We start from the raw sequence: 26,741 nt of genomic DNA on the forward strand, positions 1-26,741 counted from the left end.
GTTACGTGCACACATTTTATTTCAGCATTGCTTTGATTACTTCAGTGAAATTCAGTCAGAAGTCATGAAGAATTTGTGGAAACTTTAATAAAGTTATAATAAAGTTATGAAAAGTACTTTTCCAATGCTTTCAACCCGTAGGTATTTTTAGAAATGCATTTAATTCTTAAAATGGTATATGCAAAGGCTAATACTTTAGATGTAATATTTAATATTCCTAAAACATAAAATAATTCTACTACACAAATAATGTCTAGGGATGTAATTTAGGTTGTTTTCCTTAACAATTGACCAGATGCAGAGACTTAGTCCTACATGCAAGTACAAATCCCCATATGTGACATTTAATAAATGCTGAGGGCAGATTCGTATTATTATATAATTCCTGAGCACCTAAAGCAGCCTTTTCTACAATCCCCATCCAATACACAGACAAACTCATTGCAGTATTTCCTCTTCCTGATTTTTAGCTCATTTAATTTCCTACAGTTTCTATTAGCATTTCACATGAAGTGCACTTCTGCCTACATAAAAGCAACTGCAATAATACATCTGTAAAATAATATGGTGAGAATTTGTTTTGTCTGCATAAAAGACTTTCCTACCAGAATGTAACGTTTCAAAACCTGATATTAGCAAAGCATCACAGCTATCATGTTCTCCTCCACCTTGGGTGGGCAAGAGCTTTTCCAGACGTTGCTCAGTGTTCTTAGGGGGTCTTAAATTCTGGTTGTAATCACGCAAGAAGCAAAATATATTACCATAATATGGTGAAAATAACATGTTGAAAAGAAAGTAAAAAGCAAGTTATGCATGTAGAACGAGAAAAAGTAATAAAGCTTTAACAAGTTATTTCAAGCCTGCACTTAAGCAGATGACACCGACAGTTGATGATGTGGGTTCATGGTTTGCTCAGCAGAGACTCTGTAGCAGAGTTTTGACAGGCAGCAGTATGGAAATGCTGCCAGAGATGTACTCAACCAACCAGACATATAAAAGTGCATCATCCACCTACCCTGCCAGCTTGAGAATGGTGTGATGTGTCATTGTCATCGGTTCTTGTGGCAGAGATGTCCAGCTGGTGGCCACAGGATCCCGGGGCTATTTTCAGATTCTCCGCTCGGTAGACCTTGTGTTCATTTGTATCACCTTCTAATGGCTCCAGAATGTAGCTTTTGTTTCCAAACATAATAATTCCCCTGGGACAGAGGAGAGCAGAGTAAGATGCGTGGTTTGGAACTACAACAAAGTTACAACAGATTTAATAATGATGGAGTATGAGAAAGCAAAACGCTGATTTACAATGTCATGGTCGAGTGGAGCAGGAAACATCAAAGCTGTGTATTTGTCATTGCAGCACACTATACTTTAAAAGAAGCAATGGCTCACAGAAAATTTGTCTCTTCTGAAGTGCTGCACTGCAGAGTAAAATTATATTTGTGTGTTTTATTTGTTTTCCATTCTCACGGTGATGCACTGCCATCGCTGAGGGAGTCACGGAGCCCCTGCTTCTGAGGCCCCGTGGCAAATGGGAATGAACAAAAGCCTGGAGAAATGCCTTTGTAAGGAAAAGTACAGCCTGAAGCCATCCATTGTGGTCTGCAGTGAGCATTACACCTTTAGACCAAACACTGATGGGAGCATTGGCTCTGCCAGATGAAAGAGGCATTGCGGTATCAGAACGGTTATTAAATATTGCCCAGTGGGGCAGCAGAGGGAAGCTCAGATGTATTAACAGTGGATCCCTGTTTAACTCATTTTACTGCCCAAAATAATAATTTCAACAGCAATAGCACCTGCTCTCTGGGGATCTCAGATTTTCCATCAATGAAAAAGCTCTTGCTGCACTACTTTCAGCTGAGAAGAGGAAAGAGGGGTTAGGAAGAGAAACAACACGGTGCTCCAAGAAAGATGTGGAAGAACTTAGGACATGTAGCAATTCTGGGTTGCATGTGCTGCCTCCTAACCAAAAACCTCTCCCCCTGTATGCTCCATACAACTCACCAAACAGAAAAAAAATTCTTTGGTTCTTGTGCTGGGTCCTGGCCTGTTATTCTAAGACGCTACAGCAAAATAAAGTTGACAAAAGATTGGATATATGACAGTCTGAGAGAGTTGGGGCTGTTCAGCCTGGAGCAGAGAAGGCTCCAGGGAGAACTTAGAGCGCTTAAAGGGTCTCCAGGAGAGCTGGAAAGGGACTTGGGACAAGGGCCTGGAAGGACAGGACAAGGGGGAATGGTTTCCCACTGCCAGAGGGCAGGGTTAGATGGGATATAGGGAAGGAATTGTTGGCTGTGAGGGTGGTGAGGCCCTGGCACAGGTTGCCCAGAGAAGCTGTGGCTGCCCCATCCCTGGAAGTGTCCAAGGTCAGGCTGGACGGGGCTTGGAGCAACCTGGGCTAGTGGAAGGTGTCCCTGCCCATGGCAGGGTGGTGAAACCAGATGATATTTAAGGCGCCTTCCAACCCAAACCATTTTGTGATTTCATGATCTTTGCAATTCTAAGGAAGCTGCTCATTCAGCCCAGCACAGCAAACACAGATAGTGTGGTGTGGGAGTCCACGGTCTGCACATGCTGGAATAGGATTTCTGGTACCACATGACACAAAGTAGGATCATCTCCAGCAAGACCTCTGGAATGACTAATTGTAACTGCAATTGTAGACCCCAAAGTAAGAAAACTCCTGTACATCAGGACTGGCACAGCATTAGAAGGCATGCAGTAGGTTTGCAGACAGGGCTCAGGTAGAAATTATTAAGTAAGGAAGGAATTTAATATTCTGTGCCCGATCACATTCTGCCAACCACACAGGAGGGTCCTACATAATTCCTGCATGGAGCTGGACATCAGGTTTTGTTGGGTCCCTGTGTGACTATGGAAAAACATTCTTTAAAACCCATTTCTCTTTACTAAACTGTGGATAAACATTTGTTTGTGAGGTAGTGTAAAAATTCATCAATTAGACACTACATTGGACACTACACTTCATTATTAATTTCTTCCTGTCCTTAAATTATGAAGGTTTTGAACCCTTAATTTGAACCAGTAATTACAATGGACCTATCCGGAACTCCATGAAACTTTTAATTGGCCAAGGCATTCTTCCTCAATTCCTGCTCTAAACTGCTCTATACCATCTATATGCTATTAAACAGCAACCTTTTTCAGCACAAAACTGGCTGCATTTTATTAGTGTGTCTTTTAGAAGTGTCTACCCTTTTATTTCTGTCTGTGTAGCACAAAGGTAAAGATACTACAACCATTTTGAGACCAGTACATGTCACTGTACCATTCTTCTGCAGAAAGCTAAAAAAAAAAAACGGCAAAAAAAGAAAAAGAAGAAGGACCCAAAAGCAGGTTAATGACACCGTAAAGACTCATTTAAATATAAAAAGCAATATTATTGGGAAAAAGCTGCCTTAGTTATTCTAAGATATGATGAAGAAACTCAAAGTCTTTGGTCTCCTAACCAGCTAACTGCAATATTCATTCCAAGCTGCACAATCTTGCTACAGAACATCATTGACACCAGTTCAACTGAGCCAACAGACAAGCATTCCACTGTTACTAGAGGAGCTAAAAGTCCAAGAGAAAAAAGAAGACTGGAAAGCCACGATATTAAAGCCTGTACAACAGCATTTACTGATGTGAACCGAGGCTCAGGGGCCGATAATTCATTTCTAGCTTCCTTAGCACCCGTGGCAGATCAGGTAAGATATATTCCTCAGCCATCACACAGCAGGCTGTGGGTGATGGATCACAACTGGAAAAGCAGGACTGATTTATCACAGGGCCTTTGCAGCTCCAGCCAGGATACAAAGAGCATCCGTGACATACGAGAGACCTCTGAGCAGGTCACCCCTGATTTGAGTAACCTTACACCCACACTTCTAAATATTATCAGACCTGCCTTGCTCCTTGGAGAATTTAGGAAACTAGGACAGCGTATTCCCTTTACTCCAATAACCAGCAACTCTGTAATCAGCACAGTCAAATAAGGATTGCTGTCTTTGCCTCATGCAATTAATCATTTAATTTTGGAGGCAGCTGGAATGAGCATTGGAGGCAGGAGTCCATTAGTCACTGTTTGAAATGGGCCAGCCCTGTACTGGCAACTCAAAACCAATACAAAACCATGAAGAGTTTTATTTTTAACATTAAACTTATACTTCTCAGAATGTTCCCTTTAGAAATTAGAGACTTAAATAATTTTCTTTAGTTATAAACACTCTAGGAAGGAGAGACTTAGAAGTATTCTTTTACTGGGTAGAAATCTTTCCACCTTTTTTTTCCCCTGTTTAAAGTCAGCATCTTGTTTTCAGGAGTTCATATCCAAAACATGCCACATCAGTGCCAAGTCTCCAAAGTATCCCTGAATACCCCACTACTGTCTAAAATAACTAAATAACCATTATTTACCCCTCATTTCTTTAGTTGAAGAAGATATGGACAAATGATCATATACCAGTGATTGATTTGGTTTTTACCTGAGCATATCAGACTCAGGGTTGTCTGACTTCCATCCCAAGCATGAGCCTTTAAGGACAGTTCCACCTTTGCCTGTGGAGTACTCCAATGGTAAAGAATATCTGCAGATTAGGCATAAAGGCAAACATACTTTTCATTTAAGGCACACTTATCCCTTGAGTGCTGCCTACAGGATATCAGCACTTGGCTTGTGACCATCTGTAATAAGATAATGAATATCAAATATGAATTTTCTTGGCCAGCTCTCTGGTTTTGACTAATTTTCTTTTCCTACAGTTGCATTTTCCCCCCACTGGCCAGTGCCAAGCACAGCACCTTAAGAATGTAACTAGTCAAAAGCTATGGTTTCTTTCTTTCTTTGGTCTGAACCAAAAAAATCTACCGGTCATTCAGTACTAAGAATTTGATGCAAATAAAATAAATCCATAACTACTGCTTCCCTCCACTTTTGTCAGGTGTTTCAAAGAAACCTCTGTTACTCCTTCACCAGTTCTGTGTCTCCCTCTTGAACAGAGTTCTCCCACATGTCTGAGTCATCCTATAGACCCCAAAGTATGAGATGGTACAACTTTTCTATTTTTCACTAAGTATTATTGCTAAATAATATAAGGTTTTCCAATGTGACAAATAGTCAGTATATTAAATTACAGATCCCCAACTAAAAATCACACAAGGAAGCCCAAAGGGACTTCAGCAACCCCCCTCAGTGAGGGCTCAAGAAGTGGATGGTCCAAAAGACCAACTTCTACTGAAATCTGTGGGAGTTCTACTAGTACTTCTACTAGGCAAAAAAACCTACCAGAATTCCCAAGCTTATGAATATTTGGGGAAAAAAAATGCAACATAAAGTGTTCAATTTTTGGTCTCCAGGTGTCTAATTTGTGCCATCTGAGTATTCCCCAATCCCAAAACAAACTAATGCTGGGAAGTCAGAAAGATCTTGCAAATGAGCTGAGCAGGAAAGAAAGGAGACAATCCAAACCCTATCTAAGCCTATCACTCTGCCTTTTTCATCACTGGTAGCAGAGAGGGAGGAAAAAATCTCTATACCATACAGCATGTCCAGACAGTGGTTCACAGGCTCCAAGCCAGCTGGAAGCAGCTCCAGTGTAGTCTTGAGCCTGAGCTAATTTTTTACTCTACCTCTCAACAGGGTTTGATTCCTGCTCATGCCTGGGGGTCAGCACCAAACCAACCCCACCCACATTGCTGATGGTCAGCTCTGGATGTGGACAACTTCCTTATATGGACACATGGGGAACGTGTCTATGAGACGGGAGAACTCTCTCCATCTCAAAGAAAAAGAAATTAAAACATAACTTATATAATTAATTTGCTATTAATTGCTATTTAACTTGCCAGGAGTCTCTCAATCAGGGTGAATGTAATTTCAATGGAATAATTTCACTATTTAAACTGTCAATAAAGTCAAATATGATACTTTTTTTTCTCTCTTAAAGAGGAAAATCAAAACAAAAGCTACAGCAAGACCAGTTATATTTCATAAATCAACAGGCTTTAGGAAATCTCAAAATATAAATGGGATTTTTCTTTTCCAACTTGTCAGCAGAAGCAAAGGCCCTGCCAACATAAACCATCAACACATACTTGTCTGAGAAATTGTGATGCTGAAGTAAAACTTGGCTAAAACAGCATTATATGAGACTATTATATATTATTCTGCTGCACTATCCAGGGGAAGTTAAGTCAATCGATAAACCTGAGAGCCACAAATGCAATTAAACATTTGGTTTTAATGAAGCTCACAGTTATACTCATTTCTAAACAATAATAATAAAAACCTCTATTACCACTGGAAGAGGAATGTTCTCAGTTTGCAAGGAATTAATTAGAGGGCTCTCATGCTCACACACCACACACTCACAGACACAATGAAACCTTACAGTGCTCATGTGCCACCTAGAAACCTGCAGGATCTTCATTTCACAATCAATGCCAGAGCTTCAAAAGGAAAGGGGCTGATCCCACAGCTGTGCCACGGATTTCAATGAGTTTTAGGTGGAGAGGTACCAAAATTGAAGCCTTGAGGCCCTGGAGTGCTGTTCTCACGATGCTCATGGCACAGCAATCCCTCCCTGCAGGGTTTCTCTGCAGGCAGCATATCAAGAGGGGATCCACACAGTGAGAGGGCATTTTTGTTTATTTTTCTTCTACATTCTTCATTCTCAGGACTTTGTCTAGCAAATTCCCAGGCAAGTAAGCAGGCAAACAAACAAAAGAGGAAGAAAAATGAAGTGACGAACGAAAACTTCACTTTTAGGCTGTTTTAATAAGTTGCAGATGAATACGAGTGGGATAAATGAGCAACATGATCTATTGACTGTTTTTCTAATAGGATAGCTGATACTTAGATATCTTCCAAATGGTTTGGTTATTCTTTAACTTTAAAGGACTGGGAAATACAGAGTCTAGAGGCAGAAATACTCCTGTCTCCATCACTGCCCTGGAAAGGCAAGTCATCTCTTCTGCATCAGTTCCTCACCTTTAAAAAGCAGTGAATTTTAGTAACAACAGACAGTAATTATCTATTGATGAAGAACACAACACAACAGACAAAAAAAAACCTGTTCCCCTACTACACTGCACAGCCAGATTCCATTAAAATAACCTATCTGACCCAAAGCAACGAAGGACAACATCTCAAAGGCAGGTGAAAGCAGTAGCATTCTTGTTTTTACATATTACAGGAGTGGTGGAGGTGTTCTCACACAGACACATCATTACTCACATGGGAGTTTTTTTTCCAGCCAATGTCTTTCATTAACCTGAAAATATATTCTCTGCACAGTGTCTGAAACATGGTCATGGCCAGAGACTACTGTAGCAGACACTTAATCCTTTCTCAGTGCAAGACAGATCTGTGCAGAGTGAATGCAGATTGGTCTGCAACTCTGATGCCTGGAATTTAAGTAAGGAGCTACTTGAATGGAAGGTAATAAATGCAATCTCACGTCCAGCATTTGTGTTGCAAGAAACAATAGTTTTGTTGTCACAGAAAGTGTCATGTGTGGGTTCAGCTGGGAGGGTGACAAACCAGATTGAGGGAAGCAGAGAAAAATGAAGGAGGAAAGACATGCTGGCATCAGTGTCAATTTAGTGAGCAGGTTTTATAGCACTGTGCAGGAAACAGTGTGGCAATAAAGGGTTGATTCAAACTTGCACATCACATTAAGTGCCAGAACCAGACTGAGTGGAGAAGGGAAAGGCTCAAACAGCCAGGTAGGATCATCCCTCATGCCTGTCCTGGCAGGAGCAGTGATCCCTGTGCATGTGGGGGCAAACTGCACACAGTGGTCACAGGATGGACATACTGTTCATGTCAGATCCCAGAGGTGATTGTGATCCAGGAGCTATTCACCCCTCCAACAGACAGCACTCAGAAGCTATGAAACTCCAGAAAGTGAATGGATTTTAATGCTAAGCTCAAAATCCTCCAGTAGTCTCATGGTCAGATAAATTACAAACCACTTGGGACGTTTATGTGAGCTAAAAGCTCTTCAGAAATTATGCAGGAAAAGCACACATCCAAACCAGTGCTTTTCTGAACTGTGATTTCCTCCTAACTTAACTTTTGGATGAAATCTCCCCTTCCATGGGGAAATCATGCTTGAGAAGTCATGAGGAATTTATACTTTTTTCTTTCCTCACTGGTTTCCTACTTCCATTTCTTTTTTAAATAGTTGACGTCTGGAGTGTCACATTTAAATCCCTTGTTCAGCTGACTGTGTCTGGGATACAGTGAATTCAGCCAGACCATTTAAAAAATGGATGGCTCTGGTATTGGTAGCCTCATGTACCATCACTGTGTAATTCCAGTGAAAAATCTATTCCCTTTAGTATTAGAATGTAGTATTCTGGGGGTTTATCCCATCCCTGCCACTGTGGACACAGAGTCTCGCAGCTGCTGATGAGGCTGGACAACGACTGAGTACTTTTTGAGTGTGTGAATGGGTTTATTATCTAGGAATTGGGTAACTCTGAGGGATTCTTAGGCTATTCGAACATGTTTTTGATATTTCAGAAGGAAAAGGCTTCCTGTAAGATTTGTGATTTTAAACTACTGAGGCATTTCTGAGAGCGTGTCTCAAGCTCCCCCCCCCCCACCCCACAAGAGGTCACTGCGGATGCCTTTGTGGCTCCACATTCCTGTGCCAGGGTCCTGTGCCAGCCCCTGGACCACAGAGATTTGTGCTGCAGTTTTCTGTGTGTTTGCTGCATTCTGCACTCACAGAGAAAGTAATAAGGGAAAAATCATTCGAGTCTAAACAAATTTATCGCAGAAGATGTGAGTGGTGGCCACAGGCCAGAATTATTTGCTAAAAACTTGAAGGGCCTCCAGGCTAGGTAAACAGGAGGGTATTTGCTGGGGACAGGAAGGAAAGGACTTGACTTTGTGATACCTTCAACTTCCCACAAGCCTTGACAGTCTAATTGGCTTTCTTATCCAGATGGAGGCAGCAGAAACCCTGATTACCTATTGTTCCCATTCCCTGCATTCAGCATTTACTGTCTCCTCTCTGCCATTCAGCCCTTCCTTCTCCCGAGGAGCCAGCAGGATACAGATTATGGCATGATTATATTCTCTTCTAACCTGCATTTTAGGCAGCTATCAGTGTCAATCCAAGTATTTATGCCATTGTACTCCTGTGTGAAACGAAGAGCTTGAATGTTGTGTCTGTGAGGATGTAACAGAGCTGGAATACCTGTGTGTCTGTGTGTGAGAGAGCCAAGCCTACTCACTCATCTTTGTCTCTCACCCCTCTATCTGCCTGATAAATGTAAATTAGTCAAAACTGTCTTAGTTTTCAGATTTCACACTTGGTTCTTCCTCATCACAGAATAATCACATCATGTTTACAACCTAATAACACATCTCAAATGCTCAACCATGTGGTTGCACTGTAAGGGAGACCTTGATGGTTGTAATAGGTCAGAGCTAAGTTCCTCCAGCTCAGCACCCCATCTCTGGCCTTGGCCAACAGCAGATATTCAGAGGTGAGATATAAGAACATAGCAGAGCTCCCCTTCCCAAATTGCCTCATCTTTTTCAAATATACTGATACTTTTTTCATTGACACCCACCTGTGAGAGTGAGATCCAGAGCTTCATTATGTGGAGAATAAAAAGAAGTACTTTCCTTTGCTCTAAAGTTCCATTTGATGTCTCCTAATTTTGAGGTTAGGAAAAATATTCAGTAATTGTCCCCTCTTCAGCATGACATTCATCCTGCCCCTTTTCTCCGTCATCTCCTTTCAAAAGTGACAAATCCTAGTCTATTTTCTGTCCTTGGATAAAAGCTGTTCCCTACCTTTGATCATAATTTTTGCCCTTCTCTGTACCTCTTCTGGATATAATGCCTCTTCATTTTCTGAGGTGGGGATGGGGAGGGGAAAACAAGAACTGCATGCAGAATTCAAGACATGAGTACCCTATGGATTTATAAAGTGGTAATGAGGGGTCTTGTTTTATCTTCTATTTCTGTCTCAGTAATTCCTATGATCCTTTTTGCTTCTTTGCCTACTGCTGAGCACTGAGGCATCAGAGCACACTAAAGTGGGGAACCTTTTCTTTATGACTTGTTTCATGTCTTTTAATGAACTCTCCTAATCCAGAGGAAAAAGACACAGTTCCTACCTATTCACACCTGGAACAGTGCCCAAGGTGCCTGTCTAGTGGGAGTGGGGGGATATTAGTGCTCTGAGATTTCAGGGAGATAACAGCCTGCACTTCCTTTCAATAGATGTTTTTCAGGCACCTAAACTCCAGCTCCACGCCACAGCTGTGCGAGGTGGGTAAAATCATTAAATGAATTTCACAGATGGAGAAACTGAGACGGAGAGATTTGTCTGATTCACTTCAGAACTGTCACAAAGCCAGGAACAGAGCCTGAAAGTGAGACCAGCCTTTCCTTCCACCGCCTGCTCCAGGGACTGTCCTCACCTGGGGCTCCACGGCCACACAGTGTCTCATGTCCCTACTCCTGCACCTTGCAGTCTTTAGCATGCCATGGAAAAACAAGAGTCCCTGCTCCAGTACATCATCCTACCCTATCCTATCCTATCCTATCCTACCCTACCCTACCCTATCCTATCCTATCCTATCCTATCCTACCCTACCCTACCCTATCCTATCCTATCCTATCCTATCCTATCCTATCCTATCCTACCCTACCCTATCCTATCCTATCCTATCCTATCCTGTCCTGTCCTGTCCCGTCCCATCCCATCCCATCCTATCCCATCCCATCCCATCCATAACTATTCTTTCAAGCTAGCAAAGTTGCCAGCAAAGTAAGCCACGATGTGCTTTTGAACTGTCCTATTTCTCCTCGTATTATTTCAGACTGGATCACGTGCAATAAATCAGAGAATCAAAGAATGGTTTGGGTTGGAAGGGACCTACAAAAGCCATTTAGTTGCAACCTCTCTGCTATGGACAGGGACGTCTTCCACTACATCTTTCCCCCCAAATTCTCGAGGGATGCACTGCCACAATAGTTTTTTAGTGGCACAGGTGAACTGCGAGCCTGATTCTGGAAGGTGCTTAGTGCTCTCGGGACCTCAATGAAGCTACTTTGGGATCTCACACCACCTGAGCTTTTATTCCTGACTGGTTTTAATGAGAAGGCCTGGATGGTTCATGGAGCTGACAGTGCATTATGAAGCCTTTTAATAGACATCAAGGGCATGCAGTGATAGATCAAAGGACAAATGTAGTGAGAGGACAAGGAGAATGGCCTTAAGCTGAAGGAGGGAAGATTTAGCTGAGATTTTGGGAAGAAATTCTTTGTTTTAAGGGAGATGAGGCCCTAGCACAGGTTGCCCAGAGAAGCTGTGGCTGCCTCATCCCTGGAAGTGTTCAAGGCCAGGGTGGACAGGGCTTGGAGCAACCTGGGATAGTGGAAGGGACACCTCATTTAACAACCTCAGCAGCAAATGCAGCAGCTAAATGGGCACAGACAGAGGTGTATCCTCAGCTGATCTCCTGCTAGAACAAAACATGCATTGCAAAGGAAACTTCTGAAACTTTGTCTTGAAAAAGATGCTGTTCCATTTTTTTCCTGTGGAGAAGAAGCCTAATACTGTCAGCTTGCACTCTGGGGATTTGTCTGCAGTAGTGCCAGATGAGAGAAAAGTGTCACTGCCAGCATATGCTGCCTTGACATATCTGACTGCCTAAAACTGGGAAACAACTCTGTGAGCTCGACAATTGTAAAAAGAGCACATTAGAGAAGAAAGAAAATACTTCTAATGTGGAGGAGAGTATTTTCTCTTGAGAGTTATGAATTTTTCAGGTAGCTCTGAAACAAAGACATCAGTGCAGACCCTGTCCCACATGGTGCAAGTTTTTCCCTGTGGACCTTACAGCACTCTGATCCCTTTGACTGAAATACTGAGAGCACTGCATTATATTTTCACATATAATTTTAAATTTTGCATATATTTTTACAATGAGAATGACAGGTGAACGTTGACTGCCATGATCCATGCAAGGGGTTAATTAGATAAACTTGTGGAAGGTGCCAGATATATAGTGAAGCACCCATAAAGCCCCTCTCTGTGTGGGAATGAGTCAAAGGAATCCCCATCCACTACAGCAAGTGGGTCATTCCCACAGGGAGAGGGGTCCTGGTAACCAACACTTTGCTCTCTCTGCTGCTGTCAGTCCCAGAGCTCCCTTATAAAAGCCTTGACAATACCACTATTGCACAAAATGCAAAATCAAGGGAAAAAGATTCCAGCTACTCATGCTGTTTGTAGATAAATTAAACATAGAAAAGGTTGAGACAGCTGGAAATCTGACAGAAAAACTGGGTTTTCCAGGGAGAACACTAGAGCCAATTTACAGTTAATTACTGTGATTTGGAACAGTTCTGTGGGTAAATACCAGTCTCTGATTGTCCAAGTAAGGAAGATAATTGTTTCCTGAACTGTGTCCATTGTGTACTTAAAACGTTGTCAGCCTATTCCTTTCCCAAACTCGGAAGAGGTTTGGGTTTTGGTGATGGGGATCTGCTACTCTTCTGACAACAAGCAGCTAAAATCCTAATGCTGAGCAGCATCATGAGGGCAATTTATTGAGCCACCTCTCCTAATGATGAGGCTGCTGGACATGCATGAGTTCACAGCTGCAAAGCAGCCCTGACATCAATGGTGAGACAGTTTTGGGGAACAAGGAGGACTGGAAGGCCACTAGGCACTGCCAGCCCAAAAATGTGCCAACCACCACATTGCTACAAAGGGCACAGAGAGGGATGTGCAGCAAGAGAGAAGGGATGGCTCTTGGAAAACCCCCCATCTATTTCTTTTTTTTTTTTCCTCTTCAGAGAAACTAGAGGGAAAATGATTTGTAGAGATTGGGCTAACATTTGAAAAATGAGTAGAATCATGGAATCATTTATATTGGAAAAGCCCTCTAAGACCACCAAGTCCTACCATTCCCCCAGCACTGACAAGCCCACCAATAACCCATGTCCCCAAGTGCCACATCCACATGTCTTTGAAATCCCTTCAGAAGGAATAAATCCCTGCCCTGGGCAGCCTGTTCCAGTGCTTGACAACGTTTTCAGCAAAGAAATTTTCCCTGATGTCCAATCTAAACCTCTCAACACAACTTGAGGCTATTTCCTCTTGTCTTCTGACTTGTTACCAGAGAAAACAGACTGATTGACTGTCACCCTCCTGTCAGGGAGTTGCAGAGAGCAAGAAGGTCCCTCCTGAGTCTCTTTTCCTCCAGGCTGAGCCCCCACAGCTCCCTCAGCCACTCCTGGTGCTCCAGACCCTTCACCAATACTGATACATTAATTAAAGGGAAAAAAAAAAAAAAAGAAATCCTCAACATGTTACAGGGTGGTTTCTTAAGCAGAATTAGTGAAATATTGGCTCACCTGAGTCCAGAGCAGGTGCTTAGGCTGACGGAGGAGTCGGGGTCCCCTTGCACAGTGCCATGGTAATAGCAGTGACCCTGATGGCAAAAACCAGAAAACATTTCAATAATCATAAATGCTCTTTGCCCTCTATTTTTTTTTTATGTGTTTCCATCCCTTTTATTTCAAAGGGATTATCAGTTTCAGGTTGCAGCATTCAGGATCACACTGACAGCGCCTTCCATGTCCCACAAAATATTCACTGTGCTTAACAGGCCAAACGGTTCCTAAATGGAAACCTTGGGTTCTTTATAAACCCTAAAAACGTACAGGTTTTTTGTTTTGCTTGAGTTTGGGGATTTTTAAGAGGGTCAATGGTGTTTAATTTGTGTGACTGACCACCTTTTTCTGCGTTATTTTATTTAAAGCTACCATATGGAATATTTTATAAAATTAATCAGATGAAAAAAATCAGCTGCCACATTTCACTTCTTTCTATAGACCCTTATTTTTATTTAAAAGCATTTACACTTTTGTATCCACATAAGGGATAAATATGTATAAAGAAAAGTATAAAAAGACAATCCAAACCCCATTATTTGAAAAAAATCACAGAGCAAATGAAAGGGAAGAGAAACAGGCTGGAAAGGAAATCTTTTATTGAATTACCCAACCAAATAGCTGCATGTTATTAAGAACAACCAAGAATAAGAGGGTCTTCTATTTTGAGAGGCAACTGTCCAATTTAATTTTGTGGCTCGGTTATTGTGTTTCTTTAATAATTCACTGCTTGCAAAAGGCACCCACAACAGAGATAGTTTCTGAGCACACACACATATCTGTCTGGAATCAAGGCTAATTTTATTGTTGACTAAAGGTTATATTACATTCCCAATTATGTGACTGGCTGGAAAGCAATGACTGTGTCCCGTCCAGCGTTTCTTTTCTCATGGCTCCTTTGAATGCCACCTGGAAACCGAAAACACTGTTTAAAAGGTTCCTCTCTTATTAGTGCAAAGGAAAGTTATCAGTCCTGCTTCAACCTGACAGCCATCTCACTGTGCCTTTTTATTACTTGGTCCATTCACATCCATCCAGCTGCATTAATTAACCTTTTCAGTCTGGGGCCGTGGTTTTCACTTACAAAGCCTTCTAAAGACCACCTTGATTTTGGTAAAGAAAGCAGAAGCCATAAAAATGCTGGGCAAGATGGAATGACTCAGATACGAATTTTCTGCAAATAAGGTTATACCAGGAAAAATGTTTGTTTAGGGCATCTTTATTTCTAGCATAAGCAACTGAACACGGCACAGCCACATTGGACTTGCTAAACACAAATCTCAATAGTTTCCTCAGTGAAAGAAACAGCAGAAACAGGATAATAGTGTTTTACTCTTGGGTGTTTTTATCATCAGTCCTCATAAAGAGTCAGTAACATATTAGCGAGGATAAAGCCACAATGGAAGGGAAGGGAGTCATAGACTTGATTTTTTGGGGGAGAATCATGTCAGTCACAATTGCTATGAAGGTTAAAGTTTTCAGTGTGAGTGCACTATTTCACTTTCTTTCAATATTATCTGTTACAGGCATCCAGTTGGTAAGACAGAAAAAAATCAACGCCCTTCGCCTCAGCACTGACTCATATGGTCACCCTGAAACAGGCTAAACCCCAAAATAAATAGGTTTATTCTGTTGTTTAAAGTAAGCACAAGGCAGAGGTGCAGTTCAGAGCTCCTAAGGAAGCAATCTTTGGGTTTAGCATCACCAGGGCTGAGCACAGTCCCCAGTGAGATGGGGAGGGTGAGCTGATATCTCTCTCCTCACAGCTGCTGCTGCAGCCCAGTGTCTTTATCAAAGAGTCAGTTATGGCAAAGGTCCTGATTTCTTTTCCCCTCCACATACAGCTTGTCATTTTATTAACTCTGAGCTCCTTGTTGTGGCCCATTTCACAGTCTCTCTGAGATCTACAAGCTATGTGATACCAAAGTTCAATATCGAAAATGTAAACTTATCAGACCATGGCCTGCAGTGGGACTGGTAGAAAATTGATTTCTAGCTCAGTAACTCCACTGAATTGCAGGATTATTTTTTTCTTCCTATCAAATCTTTTTATTCCTGTAAACTAGTATATGAAATGGATGACCCTCTAAAAATAATTACCAAGGCTGATTTGTCAAACTTGAAACAGTACCTTGCCCTTGCTTGAGATCATTTAATAAATATCAACTTTTCACGAATTTTCAAGGGCTATAAATCATAAAAACAACCCAAACACTGACTTGTGTGCTAGAGAACCTCCCCAAATGACAGCCCCACAGACCTGACTTGCTTTGACCTCCAAGCAGAATTTGACTAAGCAACTTTTCAATGGAAAATTGGATTTGGTTTCAACTCCAGGCTGTATTGATGTCCTCAGTGAAGAAAAGATATAAAAATAAAATCACAGAGACTTATCTTTTCTAAACCATATTGCAGCACTTAATGAAAAATGAGTTCAGTCATCTTTCTCAAAAAAATATCTTTCAGGTAGCAAAATGCTCTGTCATTGTTAATCAGGACTAACTGCCATTATGCAAACAGATATTTTTTTAGTAAGGAAAACCTATCAAGAGCTGTACACATATTCCTGTTAATGCTGGTAAATCTCTAAAAGACTTGTGTGCTTCATTTATTTCCTTTTACTTCCTTCAGGAGTCTCTACAGCCTTCCTATTTCTAAAACAAATGACTATTTTCTACCAATCTGATTTTGAAGAAGATACAAGCATCCAGTAGAATGAAAGTACTGAAAGCTTTCAAAATGATTGCTTTACCTGGGAGGTCTGGAGCTATAATGAAGATGCTTTTTCAGAAGTAAGATGTTATGCATAGAAATAATTCCTTTCACTGATACCAGCAAAGCCCATTATGGATGGGAACACAAAGCACAATGCTCTGCTGACAGAGTCAATAAATAAATACCATAACATAAAAAATATTTTAGAGGGCTTAGGCAGATAAAAGATTAGCTTTGTAATTAAAATAGCTTGTTGCATTATTTCTTATTAAGTTGTTCATGCTGTCAGAGGACAAAAACATTACTTCCTTAAAGGGTTTATGATTTATATAAAGGAGGTTTGAACTATTTATTTTAAAAGGCCATGTTTATATCTTTTTTATATATGTACGTAAATATACACATATATTTATATTATTATATTATTATATATTATTTACACACACACACATATGTGTACATAATTATACACATACATACATATGTGTGTATAAATCATGGTGTGGTTTAAGAAAATAAACCTGACCAAACAACCCCGCTCCCAAATCCCAGCCGTGGCTTCCCCAGTGAGGAGAGACACTCAAGCCTTCAAACCTCTGACTTGAGCCACTACAGAAATCAGATATTTAGGGTTATTTTCCCAACAAAACCAGGGCTTTCATCCATAACTTATCAACAATGGCTGCAATAACTATCAAATATAGGTATATTTCCAGGAAACTGGACAAATCTTACAAATTTTAAAAGTCAACTGGTGAAACCCTCACATTTTTCTTTCAAAGCTTCTCTAAAAATTCATTGTAGGATCACAGCAGGTAAAAAGATACTGAAGGCAACGATAAAAAAGGGATGACACATCGAGCTGTTTCATCCCAGGGCTCGGATCCTGACAGGGAGCACTTTGGATTTTAATGACGAAGCCTCGTCTGCCCCCGGAACACCAACCTTACCGTGTGATTGCGCGTGAGAACCACGTCAGTGCCGTCCTGCAAATAATGGGTCTCTGTGAAGCTGCTGCTCAACAGGCCCCTGGAAAAAAAACAGAGCACACGGAATATTAAGGCCACATCCCCTTGACTCTGTCCTTTAGAGGTTCTGTTTGAGGCAGAGATCAAAGCCAGGCATTAAGGACACGATGAGTGCCAGAATAAGGGAAAATAGAATGCCAAATATTGAAGCTGCAGGACACGAGCACTTCCTGGGGTAATTGTGAAAGGGCTACAAGTTTCCAGAGTTTTCTCTTCCAAATGAGGGCTGTGTGCCAGTACATTTCAGTATTGAATCTTCCATGAAATTTTCGACACATTTTACAGTAAATGGGAAATGTGGGCATTTGGACTGTTGTTAAGTGATGGTGGTTTGCTGAAAAGGAAAATGTTTTGCCTGTGTTCCTTATTTTACAGTGTAATCTGTTGTATTCATCAGCAAGTGACCACCCAAAAAAATACTTTAAAAAGTGTTTCTCAGAAAGGCTACTAAGGTGCTGCAGTCTACACCTTTCTTTTCTTCTTCTCAGGAGCATACACAAAAGTTCCAGCTAATGGACTGAAATAAAAATAAATGAATAAAAAGAGGTCCAAAGAGCAAGGCTCTTGGTGAACGAAACAAACTTCTTCCACTGACACTCAAGGGAAAACACTTCATGAACATCACAGGAGTCAGAGCACTGGATTTATCCTGATCATCTGAAAAGGATATTCATGAATGGAAATCTAACAAAATGATGCACCAGGAGATGGTGAGCCCATGTCTGTGATGAGGTATTTTGTTCCCATTCTTTCCACACTTCCCCTCCTGCCTTTGGCAATGAGATAAAAAATTTTTACTTACAACTGTCATTTCCCAGAAATCTCCAGAGAGGGGCATGTGTGTGACAACTATGAAAATTTCTCTTTTTGTAGTAAACTCATGGAACAGGGAAAGTTGCCTCTACCTTTTTTTAAAAAAAAAAAGTCTGCTATTGATCTGTTTTTCAACTCCTTATCTAAAGAGCGTTTCTAACAAAGCCAGAAGAAAGAATCCTCATTCACATTTACTGGTAACATAGGTCTTGAGCTATGCTCTTCCACACAAACGATTTGAGTTTTGACAAACATGCTGGTGAAATGCAGAAGCACAGTACAGAAGAAACAAAAGATAAATGGCACCATCACCTTCTGAAAAGATAAATGGCACCATCACCTTCTGAAAAGTGGAGAGTGTTGAGTATTGAAAATCTTTGGCACTGCATTTCACCACGTTCTCTCTGTTCCCTGTCAAAGATGTGTTTCTCTCCCTCGGGTTGTTCATCTGAACAAACCAGGCCCTTTCTTTTATTAAAGCTGTTTATGCTGCACTCTTGAAAATATACCGTTGCAAACCATTATACAGTCCCTGTACACATTTCATGTGCTTTGTATAAACAATGAAACTAGAATGCAAACAAACATTCAGTTTTCATTACTTGGTAGTTTGCAACATGTTAGTATCCAATGGCTTGATCAGAATCTGGTTGTGGAAGGAACTGTAGAAACACTTCTTGGAGAGAAAAGCTGTCTTTAAAAACCTCTATCTTAAGGTAGCAAAAAAAAAAAAAAGAACAAAATGAGACCAAAAACTAAAAAGAAAATAACAAGAAAGTGGCAAAGCAAAAGATGAAGCCCCAACACAATAATACACTGAGTATTCAAGAACAGATTCTCACTTTAAATTTTAAATTTTTCATGCTCTTGTAAAAAGTCCCTCTATGTTTCCTACTGTCTCATTATCACAAAGAGCAGCTGCTTTCTTAATTACCATTAATATTTATATAACAAAACTGCTAAGTTCTGCACTTAGCAGGCATTAATTACCTTTGTAAAGGCAAGATCCCATTGTTGAAGCCAAGAGAGTTTTGCTGTACACTTTTTGGAAGTGGGATTTCATACAGATGGGGGAGTGATTTTTATTTAATGGGACAAAACACAGGCAAGGGTAACAGATGCAGCATAAGGGCAAAGTGATTGAGCAATATTCTTGCTTTGTGCTCTGCTATTTCCAAAGTGTTTGACAGCAACGATGATAAAGGTGACCTTTCTGCTGCTGTTCATTTTGCCCTCAGGCACAGATTTAGAAAATACTTCAGAGATCCATAGGCTTTAACACCAGAAGGGAGCGCTGTGATCAACAACACGACCTGGCCCATTACAGGGGTCACCAGACACGAATTTATCTTCTGCTACAATGACAGTTAAGGAACCAGAGACTTTTTCTTACTGTAAAGAGCCCTTGCCTAGATCTCTCGTGGTAAAGAAACTGTCATAAACCTGGCAGGTTTTTAATATTTAACTAAACCCAATCTAAAACCACAGCACTTTGTATCTATTTTAACTGGGTCAACATTCAGTTTCCAGTCACTGGATCTCATTCCCTGGCGTTAGTGCTTCATTTTGGTTTGAGTCTTTCGTGGACAATTCTATTTACTAAAGTGAGGAAACACAACAGGTAAAGAAACTCCTGGTGTAGCTGCCATCAATCTCCCCATCAGGAGGAAAATTTGCTATCGACCGGGAAAATACTGGCTGAACATAAGAATTCCCAGTGGGAGCAGTAAAAGACTGGTAAGAGCACCAAGATGATGGAGTTCCACTGTTGGACTCACCTAAGAAAAGAAAAAGTGTCCCCCAATGTCAAAAAGAAAGTTGTGGCAGCCCCATCCCTGGCAGTGTCCAAGGCCAGGTTGGACGGGGCTTGGAGCAACCTGGGATAGTGGAAGGTGTCCCTGCCCGTGGCAGGGGGTGGAACTGGATGGGCTTTAAGGTCCCTTCCAACCCAAACTGTTCTGTGATTTTATGATTTCAAATCATGGAAATTTCGTCTACCACTGGGAAAATGTGAGAGCTTTTCAGGAGTCTGCACTGATACTGCTCCGGTTCGGTAACTAAGACATCACTGCTGAGACATCTGTTTTCCTGCCACACGCCGAGCTGGTGCCAGTCTGACAGCAAGCCAGAGGAAAGCTTCTCTCCACACTGCAGAGGCTGGAGACCTCTATGAGACATGTTGCCAGGGAGCCCAATGGTTTCTGGCAGAGAAAGAAGCTGTTATCCCCACTTTCAAAATGTCCAATATCTTAAAAGCTCTACAGCCACATACACAGTGTTAGTACCCAGGGACAGCAAGGCTTGTCGTGAAAGGTTATGAAAATTAAGTGTAACAAGCACTCAAATTCCACTACTGAGTGTGCACCACTTCACTTTCCAATTATGGCAATAATGTTTAACATACTGAACAATGAATCCAGTATATGTTTCTATTAGGTAATTTAATTACCTTCCCACCCCCCAAAGATATGTAATATAATAGATTGATTTACATTTCTGGTTCTGGCCCAGAGTGAAGGAGATTAATAGACGAAAGTAAATTAATTTAGATGGCAAGCTACTTAACCTAATTGGATCAATGTAATTCTAAAGAGCAGGGATCAAAATAACATTAATATATCATAGTGCAATTCATCACCATGTCTAGAGTTTCAAATGTTGCCAGCTACAATGCTCAGCAGTACCAGATGATTATCAATATTTTGCCCTGCTTGAAGAGACAGAAACAAATGCCACAGAGAACTGCATCAGCTGCTGGATATGACTGAAAATAAAAATCAGATGAATTAACACCACAATAAATAAATAAACTGTTCGTTTATGCCCCAAAAATGCAAAAGTTAAATGCTTGAGTAAAACCACTTATGTACTTAGTCACTATGTTTGTCAGCACTGTGAATTTTTTCACATTTCATAGAATCAGAGAAAGGTTTGGGTTGGGAGGGACCTTAAAGCTCATCTTGTTCCAACCCCCTTCCATGGGCAGGGACACCTTCCACTAGACCAAGTTGCTCAGGGCCAAACTTCCCAGAACCAAATTAATCAGTAAAAGCTTTGATAGCCCAGAAGGATAAGTTTTATTCCTCCTGATCTATGACAGACACAGCACAGGCTTCTCATCCTCTGTAAGTCAGTAGAAAGCTCACATGTCACATTGCTGAAACATTTTCAAGTGTCAAACAAGCTTTCAGTAACCTAAGCCTCAGGGAATATGATGAATGTTATTTAAACCTCTAATCCTCACCTTCCTGGCCCCCAACAAGGTGAAATCTTAGGTGGTTTGTTTGGGGAGGGGGAAAATGTCTTGATTTAAACACATCAGATTTTTTACTCCATCCATTTAATGACAGGAATGGTAATTTAACACACTGCTTCTCACTTGCAAATGAGAAAATCAGTCTCTGCTCTCCAGGCACCGATATATTATTTCAAAAGGTTATAATGATATTTCATCACCCAGGGCGAGTCAGACAGACAGTCACAGAAGTTAGAGATGGAAAAAATCTAGTGGATCATACAGAGGGCCTCCCTGGAAGCCAAGTATGTTATAGATCAAATCAGGTGCTGTCTCATCGAGCTTCAAATGTCAGGGGTAATGCTGATCCCACCTCTTTCAAAAGGAGATTACTTTGCATTCCAACAGATGTTCCTGTCATGATGCATTTCCTGATATTCAGCCTGTTCTAGTTTTTCCTAGTCCACTTCTTTCATTAGTTGAAACAATTGCTTTCCTTCTTGGTATATATATCATTCAGATAGGTGCAGATTGTTATCAAATTCCCCTTTAACCATCCAGGTACCAAGCATAGAATATCAGGCTATAAAAAAATTACAAGAACTGTGCACTTTTTCATGTCAGCTACTCAGGAAAAATCTAAGCATCATACCAGTAGGAGCAGACACCAGGGTTTCCCTTGGTGATTCAGCAGAAATGTGAGACAAACTTAGGGAGTAAATCTGTTTCTACCAGCACACAGGCTTGGATTTCAGCCTGTCTTCAGGATCAAAATTCTTTGGTTGTCCTCCCTGTTCCTGGCCATGCCCCTGCCATACAGATATAAGGGGAAGGCACCACCATTATATCCATCAAAATGGATCTACAAGGCTCCCAAAGCTGCCCTGTGAGACTGAAGAGACATACAGCAGCTGAGAGTCAACAGCTCTGCTTTAAAACCACACAGCAGGATGGCTGGATGCTCTGGCACACGTTTCTTCAGCACCCTGGGTAGTGTGTGGCTCTGTGCGACACATCTCAGCAGGATTAAGCCTTGCCCTGGCACGACATGGAGCATCAAACTTGACCTTTGCTCCAGCAGGGAATCAGGCCTGGCAGAAGAGACCCGAGTTTTTACAACAATAATAAATCCCTGTTTGTGCTGGCACTGCCTGTTAGTGAGAAAGAGCAAGCAAGGACCTGGGCTGCTTCTCTTGGGCAGGCACTCTGTGGCACACAACCCAAACCAACCCAGCACTCCCAGGGATGTGGCATGATCTACCCACTGCCATCAAGAGCTGGGACTTTCTCATGGGGTACAGTGAAGCAGGAGCTGGACACAGCTAAAATCCCATGTCTGGAATAGAAACACCGTAAGTGATTCCTAAAAGCAGCACTGTGCTTTCTTTTGGAGCTCATGGAGGTGTAAAGCAGCCTCATGTCTGAACTGGGGCCTTGTTGACTCTGATTCTGAGCTCTGACATGCCTTGGAATGAATCTGAGGGGCTCTGCATATATACTGCATGGCTCAGGACACGGAGGTATAGGACCTGATTTTTGTTCTTGCAACTCCTTATCCCAGGGAAAGATTTGGAAACGCAGCCCCCAGTCACTATTTTGAATTTTGTTTCAAATACAGTCACACATGGACATGTCCCTGGAAGTCTCCAAGGCCAGGTTGGAAGGGGCTTGGAGCAGCCTGGTCAGTGGAAGTTGTCCCTGCCCATGGGAGGGGATGAACAAGATGATCTTTGAGGTCTCTTCCAACCCAAACCAGTCTGTGATTCCCTGATCCCTGTTCTGGTGTTCAACATCACAGCAATGCACCCTTTGGGTAAGTGGTTTCACAGGGTTGCTTTCAATGGTACAGAGAAGGTGCTGTGAACCTTTTGGGCTTTGGCGAGGAACATATACTTTCTATGCTCTGAAGTTCGATTTTCTGCTCACCTTTGGCTTTGATTAACAGCTCAGCATGGTGACACTACTTTAAGAACTGGTGTTTTCGGAAGAACATTACATATTCTTATGACTTTTTAAACAATGACAATCAGCTGCTCCGTCTGCTCCATGGGAGCACTGATCACAGTGAGGAACCGGTAGTGCCTGGCTGACTCAGATGTGAGTGTGGTACCTCCCTCTCCTCAGGTGTGCTCCTGCAACTCACACAGACATCTGACCTGTACTGGGACTTCTTCCTCTTCTTTGTCCTTCCAAATGATAGAAACGCCTGTTTTCTCCCCCATCCAAGTGCTGCCTCACTCTGTTGTATAAATTCTTATTAAAACCCCTCTGGCAATGCATTTTAAACCCTGCGTGTGTGGGGGAGGAGAGGAGAGTGAAACAGGATGGCATAGAGGCAGTTATAAAAAATGTCATTGAAACTGCTGCCTACTGACACCAGCCTACTCCATTAATTCTTAAGCATCTCAGTTCAGGTCATTTTGACCTTTACACTGAAATTAGTTGTTATTTCTTCAATTGTCGTGTTTCTTCACAGGTACAGAGGAATAAACAAGTCTGTTAAACCTGCTGTCTCTGCAGTGATGGTCTCAGGGCTCCTGTTCTCACAAAGGTGATATTCACAGAGGTGTTTTTCAATTCTTCCTTCTCATTACAACATAAGGAATGAGAGCAGCCGGGGTAATGAGTTTCCCGTGCACAGGCACCAACATCATCCTATTCACAAAACCACCTCATATTCTTTAAACACGCCACATTCTTTCCCCTTGTTTAATTATCTTAAGTGATTTGAAATGCTTTTGGACATTTTCCCATTTAATGTCTCCACTTCATAATATCCTATCTGCTACACTCCAGTGTGCTGCCATAGAGGGACTGCAATGTCATAATTGAAGAACCTGAGAGATTGAAATTTGCAGAGCTTAATTAGCACAACAATTCGGAGGAAAAGATGGGAGCAAAATAAAACTGTAATAACTGGGAAATCAGCCAAGCATCCAAAGTTTCAATACTAACTCTATGGTTGTAGCCTCTGGCCTGTTTCACATGGTCTGTGGATAGACAATTTGAGCAGATCATACATTACACTTGCAAAATATGCCTCTGTACTTCTGCCCAGTTCTTTGGAGGCAGAAAGTCATATAAACCTGTGTCTACTGGAGTCCATGCGAAAATCCCTCTCCTATCACCTTGCATGGGTGGAATAGTGCAGGGCAAAGCAGGAGAAAATTTTAAGAAACACATCCTACAACACCCAAAGTGAGAGCCACAGAGTCACAGTCTGACTTATCTCTGGACACTGTGTTGAAACACTCTCATCCATAGCTGCTCTCTGATGTGCTGGGAACAGGGAGAGAAGAGGGACAAACATACCTTTTTAAAGCCTACAAGAGTCCTGACTTCATAACTCCTCACCACGTGCGGTCGCAGTGTGCAGAAAACCAAAGAATGGTGTAAGCAAACAAATCCGAACAGCTGAGGGAGAAAACCAGCTCCCTGGCTGGCAATCACTGAGTGATTGAGAGCTTTCTTGTTTCCTGACTGCTGGGAAAATAATCCATAAGCTTCACCTCCCCCAAACTTCAATAGGAAAGATTGAAATGAAATGAAGCACGTTGGCGGCCTCCCATGCTGTTCTGGGCTACTCACTGTACACCCTGCTTCCATCACTCTTTGTCATGTTTACGACATCATTACTTGCCAAAACTGTAGCATTTATTTATTATTCTTACTCCAAATGTTAATGAAGAGACTACTGCTAACCAGTGTTGCGGTGAGAGCAGGAAGAAGAAAAACAACATGTTTTCCAACAAAGTGGATGGGTAAAAATGAGTTCTCTCCCTAAAATGGCTTTAATTTGGCCTAGATCCCCAGGTTAGTCATAATGGGATGGTGTTAGGTAACCCGCACCTCAGACAGTCATTAAGGGAAGAAGAGGACCAACCTGGCACGTGTGGGGGAATGAAAGGAAGACCAGCAAGGCTCACTCTGTCTTCACAAGAGAGCCCGGAGACACAGCAATAGAGGAAATGGCACCACAGAATCACAGAATATGCTGAGTTGGAAGGGACCCAAAAGGACCATCAAGTCCAACCCTTATCCTGCACAGGACCATCCCCAAGAGTCCCACTATGTGCCCCAGAGGATCATCCAAATGCTCCTTGAGCTCTGCCAGCCTTGGTGCTGTGCCACTGCCTGGGGAGCCTGTTCATGTGCCCAAACACCCTCTGGGGAAGAACCTTTTTCTGAGATCCAACCTAACCCTACCCTGACACAGCTGTAGGCCATTCCCAGGGTCCTGTCCCTGGTCCCACAGAGTGCATGCCTCCTCTGCCCCTCCCGAGGAAGTTGTAATTGCAATGAGGTCTCCCCTCAGTCTCCTATTCTCCAGCTGAACAGACCAAGTGCCCCCAGTGTCCTCACACAGCTCAGATCAAGGCCCTTCACCATCTTCATTGCCCTCTGACTTCTGGGAGCTTTGACTAGAACTGCTCAACCTCCACACACCTAAAGCCAAACTCAGAGCAGGATTCCCAGCATCCCACCCATATTAACCTCGAAGATCATCTGGTTTTGTTTTCACTGGCCAATTCTGACATACCAGCGCAGCATTTGACTGTTTTCAGCACCTCTTTCAGAACTGTCCTTGTGAGGAATATTTTGTATTTCCTCTTTGAGCTTCCCTGTGTAGTGGATTAATAGAAATCGTGTTACTGGTTCATCTGGGCAGGATGCCATGAAAAGCAAAGACTTCAGGAAAGGCTCCTGAATAACTCTGGCCACAAACTGTTGTCAGTGATGGAGAGCTGATGGTACTTATTGTCTAACTGATTTTTTGACGGGAAAACAAAATTCTGTACATTTAGGCAAACTCTGTAGGCTGCCTGCTTTGGAGATACTTTACCGTGTGATCTACATGAAGTAGTCCTAACTTAGGGTAGTGGAAATGACTGTAAAACCCTGAAGCAACACGCTAAAAGTTAAAGCATTCTGCTGGAAATCACCACTGAACTACTCCACCTCTGAACTATCTACGGCAAAGATCAGAAATAATGTGCACTGCTGCTCTGCAGGCTGGACCCAGACAAAAACTGAGTATTCTGAATTTGGCTTGGCTAGACTAAAGACTAACACGGCTCTGGAAGGCTCCCCATCCACGGATCTGTTCCTCAGATGACAATACTGTGGTTTCTGATGAAAAGCATACTTCCCATTATCATGCTTCCACTAAAACTTGTACAAGACAATCTAAGAGCTTTTCATAACCATTCTGATCTCACGTGCCTAGTACAGTTACAGATGTAGGCAACACAGCACCATCGAATCACAGCTCAAAGGATTCACTAGAAAACACTGAGATGTTTCAGAAGCTGAGAAGCACATATATATATCACAAGTGGCAGACATGATATTTTAATGCATTATTTTCCAACATCACAGCCACTGCCTTTCATAAAACAAATTCTTTGTAGGCCCTGTAACGTTTCTAGGATGGCATATTTTCACTAAATAGTAAGTTGGAAGATACTGGGCTGGAAAGCTGTCAAATTCTATTTGAAATGTCCCATTCAATTAA

At 41.8% G+C, this 26,741-nt stretch overlaps 1 protein-coding gene across 1 annotated transcript in view; it reads right to left on the reverse strand.

The window, feature by feature from the left end:
- The window catches only part of ADAM12 (ADAM metallopeptidase domain 12), a 182,910-nt gene that overhangs the window by 61,883 nt on the left and 94,286 nt on the right, over nt 1-26,741 (reverse strand). Inside the window, exons 4-6 of the mRNA XM_032695515.1 lie at nt 17,101-17,179; nt 13,397-13,473; nt 1,016-1,199 (exon numbers count right to left, since the gene is read on the reverse strand). Coding sequence (XP_032551406.1) covers nt 1,016-1,199; nt 13,397-13,473; nt 17,101-17,179 — 340 coding nt within the window. The remainder of the gene's footprint in view (nt 1-1,015; nt 1,200-13,396; nt 13,474-17,100; nt 17,180-26,741) is intronic.

The sequence above is a fragment of the Chiroxiphia lanceolata genome, chromosome 8 (genome assembly GCF_009829145.1).
Source record: "Chiroxiphia lanceolata isolate bChiLan1 chromosome 8, bChiLan1.pri, whole genome shotgun sequence".
NCBI classification, from domain to species: domain Eukaryota; kingdom Metazoa; phylum Chordata; class Aves; order Passeriformes; family Pipridae; genus Chiroxiphia; species Chiroxiphia lanceolata.